This window comes from Podarcis cretensis (genome assembly GCF_951804945.1).
Source record: "Podarcis cretensis genome assembly, chromosome: Z".
In the NCBI taxonomy this organism is placed as follows: Eukaryota; Metazoa; Chordata; class Lepidosauria; order Squamata; family Lacertidae; genus Podarcis; species Podarcis cretensis.
In genome coordinates, this window is record NC_137184.1 from 50,678,567 (window position 1) to 50,697,005 (window position 18,439).

Below are 18,439 nucleotides of genomic sequence, written 5' to 3' on the forward strand. Positions count from 1 at the left end.
CACAATGGACATTCTAAAGGACAATAAAAAGAGTCTTTCTATATGCGACTGGGGCCGCCAGGATCATGATTACAAAACCCTGGAAAAACAACGTATTGCCGACAAAAGAAGAATGGCTCTTAAAACTTAGCGAGTATCTAGAACTAGCTCAACTTACAGAATCAATAAGAAATCACTCAAATGTGAGAATAAAGAGAGAATGAGTTGTTTTTATAAACTACATGAAAAAACGTGGTTCTCAGTACTTCTCTTGGCTTGGCGTAGCCTAAAATACCACAGGCAATCCATAGACGTACTAAGAGAAAACAGACAAACAAAATATGATTTATTAGGAACCACTGGTGGGTGGGGAAGTCAAGATACGAATTAGGGAGTCGAGCCTGAAGTCATAAGAGGAAATGTTATAATTATAAAAACCTGTAAGAAATAACTAATAGGAGAAAGGATGGCTTGTATTCCTTACAAAGAAGTTTATTGGATACTGTTTCATTTCTAGTTTATTTTTCTTTCATTTTTCTTTTTTTCTATCTTTCCTTCTTTTGTTGGATATGTAATATATACATATTATATATGTAATGTTTTTTTGGCTAAATAAATAAAAAAAGGAGGGGAGAAACTTGCTGGTACGACAGTATTCAAACCTGCTCCTTGTGCAGAGATGTCTCTAAAAATCAAAAGCTCATAGTTCTAAAACTCCTCACCCACAATAATACAGAAAGCAGACTTAACATGGACACGGGTATCAGAACGTGATCCCATCTCAGGCCTATTTCATTGCTCATCTTCTAACACTGTGTATGCCATCAAATGCCAGCAGTGCCCTTCGGCTCCCTATATTGGGCAAACAGGCCAGACTCTATGCCAAAGGATAAATGGGCATCAATCTGAAATCAGGAATCACACAGCAGAGAAGCCAGTTGGCCCTCCAGCTGTTTGGGGACTACAACTCCCAACCTCCCTGACCGCCAGTCCTGTGAGCTAGTTATGATGGGAGTTGTAGTGCCCAAACAGCTGGAGGGCCAAGTTGGGCCATGCCTGATCTAGAGCAGTGGTGGCCCAACTTGCCCCTCCAGCTGTTTGGGGACTACAATTCCCATTATCCCTGACCCCTGGTCCTGTGAGCTAGGGATGATGGGAATTGTAGTCCCAAAACAGCTGGGGGGCCGAGTTTGCCCAATCATTGCAGTAGGAGAACACTTCCATCTCCCAGGACATTCAATGCAGAATCTCCAAGCAGCTGTCTTATGACAAAAGAATTTCAGAAATAGACTTGAAAGAGAAGTTGCTGAATTGCAACTTATTACTCAACTGAAAACTATGGAGAGACCTGGTCTGAATAGAGATATTGGATTCCTGTGTACATGCTAAAGCTAGCTAAAGCTATGCTTTAGCAATACATGCTAAAGCTATTTTGGGTCATCTGCATACCATCCCTTGCTTTTTCAGTTGTTAACAGTCGCCAGCAGGTTGACCATACCCACTGAATCCTACTACCCTTCGGAGAAAATCCCCAACCCACCCTCCCACTATACAGTGGTACCTCGGGTTACATACGCTTCAGGTTACATACGCTTCAGGTTACAGACTCTGCTAACACAGAAATAGTGCTTCAGGTTAAGAACTTTGCTTCAGGATGAGAACAGAAATCATGCCCCAGCGGCACAGCAGCAGTAGGAGGCCCCATTAGCTAAAGTGGTGCTTCAGGTTAACAACAGTTTCAGGTTAAGAACGGACCTCCGGAACAAATTAAGTACCTAACCCGAGGTACCACTGTATATCAGGGTCAAGACCAGTTTTACATACCATACTAAAAGAGCATAAAGCACAATAGAATTAAGTTTGGATTAACAATCAAATATAACAATAAACAATACAAATATGGGAGCAACAGGGTTTTTAAGCATTGAGATTCAAACCCACTTGGAAAGCTTCTACTAAAAACAAGCTGAGTTGGTCTCCAAGGTGCTACTGGACAATTTTTTAATTTATTTCGACTGCGTCAGATCAACACGGTTACCTACCTGAATGTTTCTTCAGCAGCTGATCAAAAGAAATTACCGTATTTTTCCATGTCTAAGACGCCCCCATGTCTAACACGACCCCTGTTTTTTGAGCCCCAATTGAAGAAATCAAGAATGGCAACATTCTGAGTCTAAGACGACCCCCATTTTTAAACTTCAAAAATTGGGGGCGAAATAAGAGTCTTACGCATGGGAAAATGCAGTTGGTTTCTACAATCGACACAAAGGCATAGATGCTGTGAATGCAAAACATACACAACACAGCAAATCAGGAATGTCAAAGTTCAGGCACAATGCAACATCTTTAAACAGCCCTCTTTCGGGAAGTTTTTAATGACTGGTGTTTTAATGCATTTTTAATCTTTTGCTGGAAGCTGCCCAAAGTGGCTGGGGAAACCCAGCCAGATGGGCAGGGTAGAATTAATAAATGATGATAATCATCATCATCATCATCTCCTGATTTCATAGGGAAAGATGCTTCTTCAGCAGCTGATCAAAAGAAATTATATTTCTACAATTGACACTAAGGATTCTGCAAGCAAAACAAGGCGGCTGGCTTCCTTGTCCCCGATTTCGGTCCTCACTCGAACTCAGCACTGTGGAAGGGAGGGAAGGAGGAAGAAGGAAAAGCATTCCCCCTCTCCATGACAACTGTTCTGTCATGGCAATAATCCTCCCCAGGCTGCACCAAAAACAATCACCTCCAAGTACTTTAATAAAAAATGATTTAAATCAAGTCTTACAGACTCGTGATTGAAATCAAATCCACCCTGCTATGGATATTTACATCATGCTTTATAGAATAACAAGCGCCGAACTGCCGATCTCCTTGTGCTAGATAACAAATAACTGCAACAGGCTTTAAATTGACAACACAATGATAAAAAAGACCCCTCTGAACTAATTCCTCCCCCAGCATAAGGATCTTAACTCATCATTATCTAAGTGTGGCGCATGGCATTATCCTGGGTGCATCCCTCTCCCCTTGAACAAATGCCATTGTCACAACACTTGCTTCAAGGGGGACGCAGTTAATAATAATAATAATAATAATAATAATAATAATAATAATAATAATTTCTACCCTGCCCATCTGGCTGGGTTTCCCCAGCCACTCTAGGTGGCTTCCAACAAGAGGCGGCTTCCAACAGGAGATTAAAAATACATTAAAACATCACTGGTAAGAAATCAGACCCTCTCGACACTCAATTTGTCTCACTGACCTGGAGTAAGAAGATAGCATATTCACAGACTGACATTAAAATTAATGGAAATTAATTCAAGAACACAGAGGCCAAATATAGATCTAATATTCTCTGTGCCCTGCATATAGACTAGTATACTAAAACAGATGTTGATCTCTTCCTGTTTTCATGCTCCCCCACCTCACTGCATTGAGAAATTATGCTTCCTTTTTCATGTTTCTTTGTTTTTCCTTGCTTGCTCTCAACGCAGGGAAGTTGACTAGTTTCCTCTTCCCCTCTTCCCCGCCCCTTTATGTGAGGAAATTGCCTTCCCTCTCACTGGGAACTTTTCCCCCTATATGTGTTGTTTGTCAAGTTCACAGGCATTATCAATACACCCCATTAATACACCCCAATTAAGAAGAAGAAGAAGAAGAAGAAGAAGAAGAAGAAGAAGAAGGAGAAGAAGAAGTTATTTATACCCCACCCATCTGGCTGGGGTTCTCCAGCTGCTCTGGGCGGCTTCCAACAAAAGATTAAAATACAACAATAATAATAATAATAATAATAATAATAATAAATATTAAAAGCTTCCCTAAACTTTTGGACTCTCTCCTAGTGTCATGACTGCAGTCCAAATGGGAGACTCCCCCAGCTTCTTGGAATAAAAGAAAAAGACCCTGGGAGATCCATTAACAGATGTCCTGTTTCAGGTCTAGTTTTTGGGTCTCAGTTCTGACTGTATTTGAAATTACTGGTAAAATGTCAGTTCATATGTAAGAAGTCTGAGGCTGTTTCATTCAGAAGGTGTGACAGTAGAACTGTTCCATTTTAGTATAACATGTGGAGTAGAGAAAATCTTTATAATTTCAGACTTGTCAACCTAAATTAAACAGTAATTCCAAGTAGGATCATTCCACATCAAATTGACGCAAAAAACCCCAAGGGTTTCATCACCTGCCATATCAGATTTGAACGAAACTTGGTGTACTCCCTTCCCTTACAGTTGAAAGACACCCCCTTAATTCCTCCCCCCATCTCAAACGGTTTTAATTTTAGTAAGATTAAAAATGCATGAAAACATCCATTCGAAACTTCCTGAGACAATAGATCCTAGCGCTGCAAATCACAACGGATTCCCAGTCCAACTTTGAAATAACTTGCATCTCCGAAAGACACAATGATGTCTCTATCATGCAAGTGGAAAAAGCATTGCTATTGTATTTAGACTCCCCGAGCTTCTTCCTTCATAAGAGAGTTTGCATTCTTCCTCTGCCCATGCATTCATGTTCGTGGTACCACTTCGCTCGACTCTACAGCACTGCCAAGTCTGTAAGGTTCAGATAGTTAACAAATATGTCATCACTAATACGGAAAGGCTGCAGAAAGTCCCAGGCTCAAACATCCAATATCTCCACACAGGGCTGCCTGAAACCCTGGAGATTTTCATCGGCAATACTGCATTGGATTGACCAATAGGTCTGACTCAGGATAAGGCAGTTCCTATGCTCACTATATTTTATTTTTATTTTTTTTATAATAATATTTATTCAACTTTTCAAAAATACAAAAACATTAAAACAACAGAGTAAATAAACAAAGACAAAAAGAAAAAAGGCAGAAAAAAGAAAAAAGTATATAAATTCAAAGTTACTTCATTTCATTATCTTGTGTCTTAGACCTCCTCATACCTCCCTTTTTGTATTCCAATTTAATCATTATTTCAAGAAATTCTTCCCATATTTGTCAAAAATAATTTATCTTAACAATCTATCTCAATTTATCAATATTATCTTAACTTTATCTTTACCTTCCGAACCATAAACTTTAAAATTTAGAATTTAAATTTATATTTATACTTAATACCTTCAAGTCTTTCTGCTAAAGCCAATTATTTCCTTTCCGGCACAATCCATTATTTCATTAATATTACTCAGAAATAGCAAGATATATAAAAGAAAGTTCTCTTCTAGTTTTATCCATCGTCCCTTTCTTCCTGGTTTCGGGTTGTGTCCGTCCTTTCTTCGCTTTAGGTCTTAACCTTCAGTCCGGTGTTCTAATGTCTGAGGATCTCAAGTCACTTCCTTGCCCCCTCTGCTGACTTTCTTGATCCTGATTATAGTACAACGCTTCCTTGTCCCTTGTTGAAGTCTTTCGTGGTTTCTTCCCTTTCTCCTTGGGGAGTGGATCTCTGGGGAGTTCTATACAGTCATATTCCTATGCTCACTATAACTCAATGGTGTCCAAACCTTTTTCAAAGACGGCCGGATTTGATGAAGTGAAGGACTGTGAGGGCCAACCAAAGGGCCAACCAAAGCTGTTGAGGTTTTTTTAGGACTTTGGACATGCCTGCTGTAACTAATGCCAGTGTACTGAAATAAGCAAAGACTGTCAGTGTTGAAGCGACAATCAACTTTGAACCGGTCATGTTGCCTTCCAAAGAAACGACTCTCTTTCAAACTTAAAAATGGAAAGTGTAACGCTGGTGGACCACAAAAGAGGTTGAAAGATCTCAAGGCAAATTTTAAAAATGTAGTATAAACACCGACAACTGGGAAACACTGGCCTGCGATAGCTCCAGTTGGAGAACAGCCTTGACCAAAGGCGTCCTGGGCTTTGAAGACACTCAAACTTGGGACGCGAGGGAGAAACGGGTGAAGAGGAAGAACCTTCACTGGGATCAACTTCCGCCCAGAAACCCCACTGTGGAAGGACGTGCGGATCCAGAATTGGCCTCCACTGTCACTTATGGGCTCACTGCTAAAATCCGTGTTGATGGAAGACAATCTGACTCAGCTATGAGGGATTGCCAAAGAAGAAGAAGAAGGCAACGACGTTAGGCTTCCATTTTCAGATAATTTTTAATGCAGGGAAGCCCACAAAAGGGCTGTCTTCCTGTCCAAAATGGCACAATTCATAATGTGACCTCCTGTATGAGATATAGACCTATCCTTATTTTGGGGTTGTGAGAGGCTAGCCACCCACCCACCTCCACAACTAAACAATTTGCTTTCTGTGTGATCAATGAAGAGGGGGGCTTGCCTGTCAGGAGATCAGGCCAGGAAGCTGTTTTAAATATCCACTTCTTTTTAAATTCCAGGGTACCAGTATGCCTCGATATATCATAGGTACAAGGGAGGGCGTTTGTGGAAAAAATGCTGCACTAGTAAGTTTTGTGCTAAGACTGAGACAAAAGATACCCTTGATTCAGTAGCAGATACACTGTATTTTTCCATGCATAAGACTATATCCCCCCACCAATTAAGTTTTAAATTGGGGGTCGTCTTATACACAGAATGTTGCAATTAATTATTTCTGAATTTGGGGCTCAAAAGATAGGGGTCATCTTAGACATGGGGGCATCTTGTACATGGAAAAATATGGTAATTTGTTTGGAAAACTCCAAAAGCCTTTTTTTCCTCTCCAGCAAACCGATCAGCTGGTCTGCTAAAGACAGAGAAAACTGTCAATTTCATTGTTGCTCGCAGATTTCAGTGTCCCAGCTGTGGATCTGCCAGTTTCATTGTGCTGCCTATTTGGCGGCGGCGGGGGGGGGGGGGGGGAATAGGAGTAGACAGTGACTGGTACCAGAATCATCCACAAACCGAAAATAATACATGATGTACATTAAAATGACAACTAAAGATCTTGTAGCGCCTTAGATACTAACATGCTTGCAGTTTGCTCAGCTAACTTCTTGTGAACTGACTCTGAAGCTGCTGGAAAACTAATAAAAAGGAGATATTTAAATCAATAAATTTCACAAACACACACACACACACACACACTAAAAAGAGGCAGAACCAGTGAGCATCTGTCTAGGATGGAGGGAAATCAGAAAAAGGGTAGAAGAGAATGACCCAACTGAGGAGGGAGAGGACCAAGACAAAACGGAGGAGCCAGGTTGGAGAAGTATCAGGAAACAGGGCTTTAAAAGTCATCTTTGTTTCTTCAGCTTGTAAAGCGCCTTGAGTAATGTAAGATAGAAAGACGGTATACAAATTAAAAGTGATGATGATGATCTTAAGGGGCAATAGGGCGGTTCATAAAAAACTTTTTAATGAAAATGCCTGCTCCAAAGGTTTTATCTTACTACCCTAGGGATTTTATAGCTGTATCTGAATTTTGTTGCATATCACGGGAGGGGGGGGTTACGAGGTGTCTTGCGAGGGGATGAGAATAGGAGGAGCCTGCCCTACCCCTTCCCCTCCCTCTCCCTGCGCCCCCTCACCCATCTTCTCTCGGAGCCCCCTCAGGGGCGGCAGAGGCGGAGGCGAGGCGGCGAGGGTCTCGGGGCCCGTGGCGGCGCCGTTGCCCTCCGCCATTTTCGGACCACTGAGGCGGTGTGGGGGGCGCGAGCCCCACTCGCAGGCGCGCGCTCCGCTGCTCCCGGACTCCCACTCGGGCGGGCCGACTTCGGCAAGCTGACTTGAGGCGCGGCAGCGCTGCGCATGCGCCCTTGAGCGTCCCCGTCCGTCAGGCGGGTTGCGCACGCGCGCTCCCTCCCCCACTCGATCGCGCGCCTGACACCGCCCCCGGCGGCACCTCCAGGGAGGGAGCGGCGCACGCTCGAGCCCCGCACTTCGCCCCCCCCCGCCCCTCGGAGCGGCGCTAGGCCCCCTTTCCCGCCAAAAGTCTCAGACCCGACTTCGGAGGACTGACTGGAGGCGCATGCGCCGGGTAGGGAGCGAGGCCGGGCCTCGCGCCCGCCCTTGAGCGTCCCCCGTGCGTCTGGAGGGGAGGGACGGAGGGAGCGGCGCGCAGCGCTCCCACTTGCCGCCTTCGAGCGGCTCCTCAATGGAGGGAGAGAAAGGGAGCGCGCGTTCCCCCTCAGCGCGCGCTCTCTTTATTTCTCCCGACCTCCTCTGGAGCGGCGGATTCGAATCCTCCCTTTTCCCACCAAAATTTACCTCAGATCCGTGAAACTGAAAATCGAAAAAAAGGCGCGACCCATTAGGAGGAGGCGTTGCGCGTCGCTTCTTTTCCCCTGGAGGAGGACCCGTGAATGTACACGTGTCGGGTCATCCTCACGTGGAAAGCCCGTGGCTTCGTCTCCAGGACTCCCGGGAACTGTAGTATCACCTCCTTGGCGCGCTACGGTTCCCAGCCGCCTGGCGCCCACTGCACGTTCCAGGATTGGTCGTGGAAAGCCAGGCGCATTCAGCGGTGCGGCACGCGCGCGCACACACACACACACCACCCAGGGCTGGATTTAGGTTTGATGAGGCCCTCAGCTAATAATAAAAATAAAAATAATATATTCATACCACTGAGAGCCAGTGTGGTGTAGTGGTTAAGAGGGGTGGACTCCTAATCTGACCTTGGGCCAATCACACTTCTCTGTGTTTGTTGTGGGGGAGGAAGGGACAGGAGAATGTTAGCCACTTTGAGACTCCTTAGGGCATAGCTGTCAAGTGTCCCTTATTTGAAGGGACAGTCCCTTATTCCAGCGCCATGTCCTGCTGCTGTCCCTTATTGATGGATGTCCCTTAAATGATGTCCCTTAAATTTCAAAGGAGGCAGCTCCTCTCCCTCCCTCCCTGCTGGCCAGGGAGGAGGAAGGCTCCAACTGTGTTGCTTGGCTGTGTTGCTCACCCAATAAGAAGTCTAAGAACGACTGGGGGGTGGAGCTTGCATGCCTTGTGTGTGGCTAGTTAATGCAAGCTGAGGAGGTTTTTGAATGCTGGACGCCATTTTGTTGCGCGGGCCATCTTAAGTTGAGGCTGCATAGGCCTTGTGGTGCAAGTGATTCAGATTCTATTCAGTTGAACCTCTGGTTACAAAGTTGGTTGGACAGTGTTCTCGAAGCTACCAGCATGAGTTTGACCAGACTGCAGGAGGACAGGAAGACTGGAGTGCCTGGAACAGGTGAGGCTGCAGGTCCCTTATTTTCAAATCTGTAAGTTGACAGCTATGCCTTAGGGTAGTGATAAAGCGGGATATCAAATCCAAACTCTTCATCTGGCTGGGTTTCCCAACACCTCTAGCACCTCGCAGGCCGACTGCCTTGGGCGCGTTGCAGGGGGTTGGTCTAGATGACCCTCTGGTCCCCTTTCCCTCTCTCTCTCCCTCTCACACTGACTCAGCCCCGGGTTTGGATCCTTCCCTAGCCTCAATGCTCCTTGAGAGAGTGAGGGCACTGAGCAGGGCCGGATTAGGATTTGATGCGTCCCTCAGCTAATAATAATAATAATAATAATAATAATAAATTTCTTCCCCACTCAGGGCTGGATTTAGGTTTGATGAGGCTCTAAGATACAGGACACAGGTGGTGCTGTGGGTTAAACCACAGAGCCTAGAGCTTGCCAATCAGAAGGTCGGCAGTTCAAATCCCTGTGACGGGGTGAGCTCCCGTTGCTCTGTCCCTGCTCCTGCCCACCTAGCAGTTCGAAAGCACGTCAAAGTGCAAGTAGATAAATAGGTACCGCTCCGGCAGGAAGGTAAACGGCGTTTTCATGCGCTGCTCTGGTTCGCCAGAAGCGGCTTAGTTATGCTGGCCACATGACCTGGAAGCTGTACGCCGGCTCCCACGGTCAATAACGCGAGATGAGCACCGCAACCCCAGAGTCGGTCACGACTGGACCTAATGGTCAGGGGTCCCTTTACCTTTAGAAACAATAAAAAAAAGTTAAAATGAATTAATCCTTACACCCATGTACTGTATACCAAAAATAAAACAATGAATTTAAGGGGGGAAATGGAAATAAAAGGAATAGAAAAGAACATACCAATAAAAGAAAAAGAAGGTCCCTTTACCTTTACCTAAGATACTGAAGGTAATGGGGCCCTTTATATGGCCAGCTGTCCTTTGTCCACAACAAATTGTTGCCTTTTTTTGTTGAATATATGCTATATGGTCATTGATGGACCTCATAGGTATCTCAAGCCATTTGCCCATCACAAAAGATGTATTTTATCAAAACAATGGTTGAACTGAAATACAATTCAGAAGTAGTATATTCATAACGAAATCATTATTAATAATTATTTTTATTCATTTGGGCAATCACAAATGATCCTTTAGAAACCCCGTTTACAAAGACTCTAGTCTCTAGAAACTTGCTATAACATGAAATAATAAAAGGTGTCAAGATAGGATGCAAACTACTAATAATTATGAATAGCTTTATTAATATGAAATGAAGTGTTATAACCTGTACAATGCAATTGTAGTTAATACAAGGCATTTTCTTATTTGGAATAATAAAATCATTTTACAGAAAGGTTCAGCCTTGCTGGCATCCTCCTAATCTTGACAAGCAGAGGGAGGTTTGGTGGAATTTTTAATATAATATCAATACCACCATCACAGTCCACACTGTTCATGGGGACAGCGGACCTTTGTACCCTGTGACACTTGTTGTTGTTTAGTCGTTTAGTCGTGTCCGACTCTTCGTGACCCCATGGACCAGAGAACGCCAGGCACTCCTGTCCTCCACTGCCCCCCGCAGCTTGGTCAGACTCATGCTGGTAACCTCGAAAACACTATCCAACCATCTCGTCCTCTGTCGCCCCCTTCTCCTTGTGCCCTCCATCTTTCCCAACATCAGGGTCTTCTCCAGGGAGTCTTCTCTTTTCATGAGGTGGCCAAAGTCTTGGAGCCTCAGCTTCAGGATCTGTCCTTCCAGTGAGCACTCAGGGCTGATTTCCTTCAGAATGGATAGGTTTGATCTTCTTGCAGTCCATGGGACACTCAAGAGTCTCCTCCAGCACCATAATTCAAAAGCATCAGTGAGTGTAAAAGACAGTATTTCTAGTAATATGTCACATTCCTAAATAATACCAATACTAAATAAGAAATAATAGCATTATTATACATGCCTGCACATCAAACCAGTGATATTTTAGGGGGCAGGCTAGGAGGCGGTCTTTCAGGACCAGTGCTGTATGGTCTTGGTAAGACTTGATTTAAATCCCTTTTTAACCGAAAAGTTCAGCCTTGCTGGCATCCTCTTAATATGGCCATCCAGAGGAAGGTTTTCCTTTTACTTACATCATGGGAGAAGACACAACACAACACAAAACAAAACAAAACACTGTTGCTGGATGTCGGTTTTATTTGTTTTTTATCTTCTATTTTGCAAAGGTACATCTAGGTTTTTTCCCCTTTAAATTTTTTGGGGGCTCCCAATAGAGTGGGGCCCTAAGCTGGAGCTTGTTTAGCTTATATGTAAATCCGGCGCTGGCATAGATACATAGATAGATGATTTATAGATAGATGATAGATTAGTGTTATGTATTGAAGTTCTCCCTCTGGCCACCAGGAGTATCGTGTATATAGTTTTCACTCAGGTCCACGTCAGTTAATTTAGGCGGGAGATAGATGATTTATAGATAGATGATAGATTAGTGTTATGTATTGAAGTTCTCCCTCTGGCCACCAGGAGTATCGTGTATATAGTTTTCACTCAGGTCCACGTCAGTTAATTTAGGCGGGAAACCCTGGGCTGCTGTTGTTACAGTGTTGACAGCCGGCTGCCTATAAAAGCAGGCTGGCTGAGGTGTTTGCTGTTCAGTTCTGTTCTGGCCTGTGAATAAACAAGAGCTGCTTTGGAGAAATTGCTGTGTCGTCTGCTATGTCTACCCACTATTTAACAATTAGATAGATATGATTGATAGATTAAATAAATAGATGGTAATTGATAGATAGATGATTGATAGATGAGATAGATAGATGATACATTAGGTACATATAGAAGATAGATAGATAGATAGATAGATAGATAGATAGATAGATAGATACAGGGCCAGATTTAGGTTTGATGAGGCCCTCAGCTCCTGAAGGTAATGGGGCCCTTGATATGTCCAGCTGTCGTTTGTCAACAACAAATTGTCGCCGGATTTTTGTTGAATATATGCTATATTTGGTAACTGGTGGACCTGATAGGTATCTAAAGCCATTTGCACATCACAAATAGGAGCCGACACATCACAAAACACGGTTGCTGTATGTTGGTTTTATTTTATTTGTTTTTTATCTTATATTTGGGAAATGTACATCCAGTTCCCCCCCCCCTTAAAATTCTTTGGGGGAACCTGATATATACTATATTTCACTTCTTCTTTCCAGTTGGCTTCCTTTTTTTCGTTTTGGGTAAACCAGGCATAGGCAAACTCAGCCCTCCAGATGTTTGGGACTACAATTCCCATGATACCTGGCTACTGGTCCTGTAAACTAGGGATGGTGGGAGTTGTAGTCCCAAAACATCTGGCGGGCCGAGTTTGCCTATGCGTGCCTTCATTGATTTGGCAGAAGCTCAGTGAAATAAGTCCCAAGTATTGAAGGGAGGGCACTGCTTTGGAATGTATTCTCTGTATTTTCCCCAGTCTTGGCGTTTTCGTTTGGGCTCCCCCCCTTTCCGCTTCCGCCTCCTCCATGGCAGGTGTTGCATTTACAGATGGATTCTGACTTGACACCCATCTTTCTTTTGCAACCCAGAGCCTGGCAAGAGAGGCAAACAGTTTTAGTAATCCTTTTAATAATCCTGGGAGCCACAGGAACTGCCAGCTCTCTGCAGCCGGTTGTTCTGCCATTCAAACCAAAGCAGTCATGGAAATGTACAGCATAAACCTGGTGAACTTTTAATTCCTTACACCTACAAAACTACGGTTCGTAGTTTCCCATTTGATTTTATTTTGATTTTCAATGTGGCTTGAATTATATTTTAAACTTAATCGTTTGATTTTGTGTTTTCAATGTATTATATATTTGATGTTAGCTGCCCTGAGCCCAGTCTCAGCCAGGGTATAAATTATTATTATTATTATTATTATTATTACTATTTTACCATTTATTTGGGGAATCCATATTTGCAACGCATTTGGTTCCTTAAAAAAAACACCATCAGGGAAAGTACACGGGATTTACGAATCATGTCATAAGGAAATTGTTATATAAAACATGGACAAAATATAAGGATCTCCTAGAACCGAAAACACCATGGTGGGCATCACCTCTAGAAGCAATTACAATAAAAAAGAAAAATATGGAATTAGAATGGGCCACATATAAAGATCTGATTAGGGGAAAAGACAATAAATTGGTAATTAAAGATTATGAGGAAATTAAACAACACCTTACAGGTTGGATCCAGTACCATCAATTACATGAAGTGTTCAGGACATATTAAAAAAAAGGTTTCTCAAACGAACCTTCATGATTAGAAAAAGTGTTATTACAAAACAAATAAGGTAATATCAAAAGACGAACAGGTCAAGCAGGTAATGATCAAGTGGGCTTTAGATATTGGAAAAACCATTAACGTCAGCATGGGAAGAAATATGGAGAAAGAACGGGAAATTTACAGCCTGTGAAGTATTGAGGGAAAACCTAATCAAGATGTTTTATAGATGGTACTTAACACCTACCAAAATAGCTAAGACAAAAACAAATCTGTGCTGGAGGTGTGGTAAAACAGAGGGGACACTTATACATGTTTGGTGGACCTGTGAAAAAATCAAAAGCTTCTGGAACACAGTGTATGATGAGCTTAAGAAAATGTTTAAGTGTAACTTTATGAAAAATACAGAAGCTTTTCTACTAGGGATAACGGACACAGGTATAGCAAGAGAAGATCAGAAAATATTCCTCTATACCACAGGAGCGGCAAGGATCCTAATTGCTAAAAACTGGAAAAAAGAAACTGTGCCAACAAAAAAGGAATGGCAAGATAAACTGTTAAGAGTATATTGAACTGCCTAGATTAACAGAGACAGAGATCACACTAGACAAGAGTTTTTAAAAAGCATGGGGAAAATGCAGAGAATACTTCACAAAACAGTGCCCTATACCTGGACTTGTTTCAATTAATGTCTGCAGGAGACTTTGTGGATACTTAGGTTATAATTAGAAAAATCTTAATAATTATTCATAAAGGAAACAGTTTATAAGTAAATAAGGAGGACAGATACAGGATAAAGGAAGTCTTTTATTTGGTTGTTTGTATTATTGTATGTTATGCTCACTGTGTTATGTTCATGTTTAAAGAGGATGGATTTGTGTACTGGTTGGGAGGGGGTTGTGTAATGTTGTAAATAAAATTCCAATTTTATTTTTTTTAATTTAAAACCACCACCAGACCTAGATGGGCAGGTGTATAAATTTATTTATTTATTCTTATTCTTATTATTCGAGTTTGGATCGGCCCCTACAAATATTGCAAAAAATAGCACCTTGCACCAGTCTGCTGTTCTGAGAATCAATATCAAACCTTTATTGCATTAGCATACAGCCATAGCAGGATAAAACAAAAATGCTATAGACAAGCAACCAAACAAAATTCAAAGCGATATTACTGGGGTTATGACATTTAAATTACCCTAAGACAATAATGTAGAGATTTAGACGCCGGGGCCGGGAATCTAGAATGCGGATGTATATAATGCATATGATGGCCCCAACATAGGCTCGGCACATTAGGTTAAAAAGGTAATGAAAGAATTAAAACAGGTCCAGGTCTAGGACACACTACCCAGTCAGAGTAGACCTGAGTTTCAAGGCCTGCACTATAAAGATTGCCACCCCACGTGAAACTTGGGGATTTGCGTCCACAAGAAGCGATTTCAAACAGTCTTCCTTAGATGTAATGGTGGACGGGATCAAGCAGAGGAGCTTAGTTCTTATTAGCTCATAAATAGGGCAGTAGAAAAAGAAATGTATAAAGTCCTCTACTTCATTCATTGTGCATGGACATAGACGCTGAGTAATAGGGGTCTTAGAATAAATCCCCTGCAGGAAGGCCGTGGGTATAGAATGGAAACGGGCTTGGAAATGTAATGAGACTGAAGGCACTTTCTACCACCTTTGGTGGACCTGCCCAAAGGTTAAAGCTTTCTGGGAAATGATCTATAATGAAATTAAGAAGGTCCTTAAGTGGACTTTTCCTAAGAAACCAGAGGCTTTCCTTTTGGGCATGGTGGGCCAAGTGGTGTCAAGGAAGGATAGGATTTTCTTTATGTATGCCACTACAGCAGCAAGAATTCTACTGGCAAAGTATTGGAAGACGCAAGAACTACCTACTCTGGAAGAATGGCAAACAAAGGTGATTGACTTTATGGGACTGGCCGAGATGACGGGCAGAATCCGGGACCAGGGGAAAGAGACAGTGGAAGAGGACTGGAAGAAATTCAAAATATATCTTAAAAATAATTGCAAAATTGAGGAATGTTAAGATGTCAGGGGGTAAGAAGTAAAGAATTGCAGCAGTAAACAAAAAAAACTTAAGAAATTTCTATGAAAGGGAATTAAGACAATGGACCTAAGGGTTGCTAAAGAATTATTAAACAAGGATGCAGGGATGGGGAGGTATGGGGAAGTCAAAGAAAGAAGGGTATGAACTGATGAGCTTGAAGTTATACTGTTCTATACTGTTTTTATTATTTGTGTGGAAAATTAATAAAAATTATTATAAAAAAAAATAGAATGGAAACGGGCCATGGTAAACGCTCTTCTCAAATTGGGCTCCGTCAGGTCTATCAAGTAGTTGGCAAGTGATCTTACCACTTTCACTTTAGGGAGCCACATGGAGAGGCGAGCTGTGGTGGACTGTGCCCGGTCCATGGCCTCGTCTCTTGTAAGAATCCAGGCCCGGATTTTATGTTGATCCCAAGCTGACAGCGTGTCAAGATCTGGGAGGGAGTAGCGTGCAGTAATAGTCTCCATGGCCTTGGACCATTTATTGCTGTGAGAACAAGTTAAAAAGGCTTGCCTGGCTAAAAGGGAACCTGGGGCTTTGATTAATTTACAATAAAAACTAGTAATTCTAATGTGGGCTCTCGCAACAATGGAGGGGAGGCCCAGTTCTGTTCTTAACTGTGCAGCAACCGAGCCCTTGGGGAGGCCCAGTAACTTTCGTGCAAAAGAGTTTTGTAGAATCTCGAGCCGTTGTAGTGTTTTTAAATTCCACCCCCAGATTTCAACCCCATACAGTAACATCGGGAGGACTTTGCTGATAAATGCTTTTCTGATTGGTGGAACCAACTGGCCGCCTTTTGCATAGAAGAATTTCTCCAAGGCTTTGATGGTTCTACGGGCAGCCAGGATGGACATATTTAGGTGAGCTGACCAGCTAAGCCCATGCTGAAGAGTGATACCCAAATACTTGAATGCTGAACAATATTCAATAGAGTGGCCCTCAAAATTCCAGAATGGCTTCCGAGTTTTCGTGCCAAAAGTAAGAATTTTGGTTTTGGCGAAGTTGATTTTGAGGGAGTTGGTATCACAATATGTCATGAGCCCTCTGAGCATGTTGTTTAAGCCCTGCTTGGTTAAAGACAGTATCACCATGTCGTCCGCGTAGAGTAATATGGGGATCTTGCGCTGTTGTAAGGAGGGGGCAGATTGGTTTAGGGTCTTCATGGTTGTAACGATGTCATTGATGTAAAAATTAAATAGAAAAGGGGCCAAGAGGCAACCCTGTTTGACCCCTTTATTCAGAGGGGAAGAATCAGAAAGGGCTCCCAGAGGGCCAAATTTTACTCTGGCCGATATATCATTATGAATTTCCCTAAGAAGGTGGAGGAGTCTCTTATCTATGTTGGTGTAACTAAGCTTCTGCCATAGCCTATCTCGAGGGATGGAGTCAAAAGCGGAGGTCAGGTCCACAAAAGCCGCGTGTAGTTTGCAGTTGAACCTGTTGAGGTATTTATCAATCAGGGTAAATAGAACAAGACATTGGCCAGATGTACTATGACCTTTCCGGAAGCCAGCCTGTTCCGGGTGGAATAGCTTTGTTTCTTCTGCCCACTCGATTAATTTCTCTAGCAGGGATCTAGAGTAAACCTTGTATGATATATCCAGCAGGCTGATAGGTCGATAGTTACGCGGATCTTGTGGGTCCCCCTTTTTATGTATTGGGATGACTATGCTCTGTTTCCAGTTAGGTGGGATCTTAAGAGTAGCATTAATAGTGGTAAAGAGAGATGCTAAAATAGGGGTCCACCACGTCTGGTTCGATAAAAATACCTCAGGTGGTATCATATCCTCCCCCGGAGATTTATCCCCTGAAAGCATGCTGAATAGTTGTAAACATCTCTCTGGGGAAACTGGTTCCCAGGTGGGCAAGGCAGATGCTGGAAGAGTAGAGACTACGTTTACTTCGGGATCTGGGGCGGAATACAGCTGAGCAAAGTGAGAGTGCCAACTGGCTGCTGTGATGTTATTAACTATGAATGAGTGGGGTCTTAAACCTGCATTAATTAAATTCCAGAATTTCTTGTCGTCACGGGTTTTAATGGCCACTGACAGCGCCGTCCAGCGTTCTTTCGCAAAGAGCAATTTCTTATGTTGAAGCAGCTTCTTGTAATATGAACGGAATTGGGCTACCTCCCTGATTTTGCTCTGGGTGCTGTCTGATTTCAAATCAGACTGAAGAAATCTAAGCCAACTTCTGCACTGTTTACATTCTTGGTCGAACCAAGTTTGATTCTTCCAGGTTAAAATCGCACGGGGAGGTTTCGTGAGTGAAGGCAGTAAGTAGGCTAGAATTTGCTGGAAAGTTGAGAAATGATTCACGTTCATTGTTAACAGCTGAGCTTTCAAGGCTAGGATCTCAGGGGAATTTAGGAGGACTTTTATGTCTTGCTCCAGGTAGGTATCCCACTTCTTACATCCGGGGGCTAAGATCAGTGGGTCCTGGAGGTGGAATGAGCTGGGAAGCCCCAGCTGTGTGTGGAGGAAGGAGATGGCAATTGGAAGGTGGTCACTTTCGGTTATATTAAACACATTGAAACAATATACCTTATCATTAAGTGCCGAGGAGGACCAGATGTAGTCTATAACGCTTGCCCCTCTCGATCCTAGAAAAGTATAGAATCCCCCGGACCAGTCCTTGGGTGTGCCATGCAAGCTGTGCAGCCCGCAGTTTATAGTAAACTCCAGTAGTATGATGCCAGCCCTATTGATGGTCTTATCGTGTGAATTCCACGTAGGAAACCACTCCTCTTCAATGAATAATTGCGACTTATGGGTGAATGAGCTTATATCTACTCCGATTCTGGCATTAAAGTCCCCCATTATAAGGATCTCTGACTTTGGAAATTCAGCCACGGATTTATCGAGGATAAATCTTAAATCCTCCCAAAGCTGATTTGGATGAGAATGGGAGGAGGTGGAAGGATTGTACAAGTTTACACATATGAAGTCCCCAACTGTTAGTTATGTGTAGAGTTTGGATGAAATTACTCTCTAACCAGGAGAGAGGAGAGATATTAAGTTGAAGCTCCTGCGAAACAAAT

General features: G+C 42.9%; 1 protein-coding gene across 7 annotated transcripts in view; it reads right to left on the reverse strand.

The window, feature by feature from the left end:
• Positions 1 to 7,798, reverse strand: part of MAP7D3 (MAP7 domain containing 3) — a 95,707-nt gene extending 87,909 nt beyond the window's left edge. For 2 of the 7 annotated variants that reach the window (XM_079962755.1, XM_079962752.1), the window contains exon 1: positions 7,437 to 7,769. In XM_079962755.1, the coding sequence (XP_079818881.1) occupies positions 7,437 to 7,530 (94 nt within the window). In that variant the 5' untranslated portion in view covers positions 7,531 to 7,769. Of the gene's footprint in view, positions 1 to 463; positions 526 to 7,436 lie in introns of those variants that run through there. The other 5 variants (XM_079962753.1, XM_079962757.1, XM_079962754.1 and 2 more) reach the window with 4 other exon arrangements.
• Between the last annotated feature and the right edge of the window lie 10,641 nt (positions 7,799 to 18,439).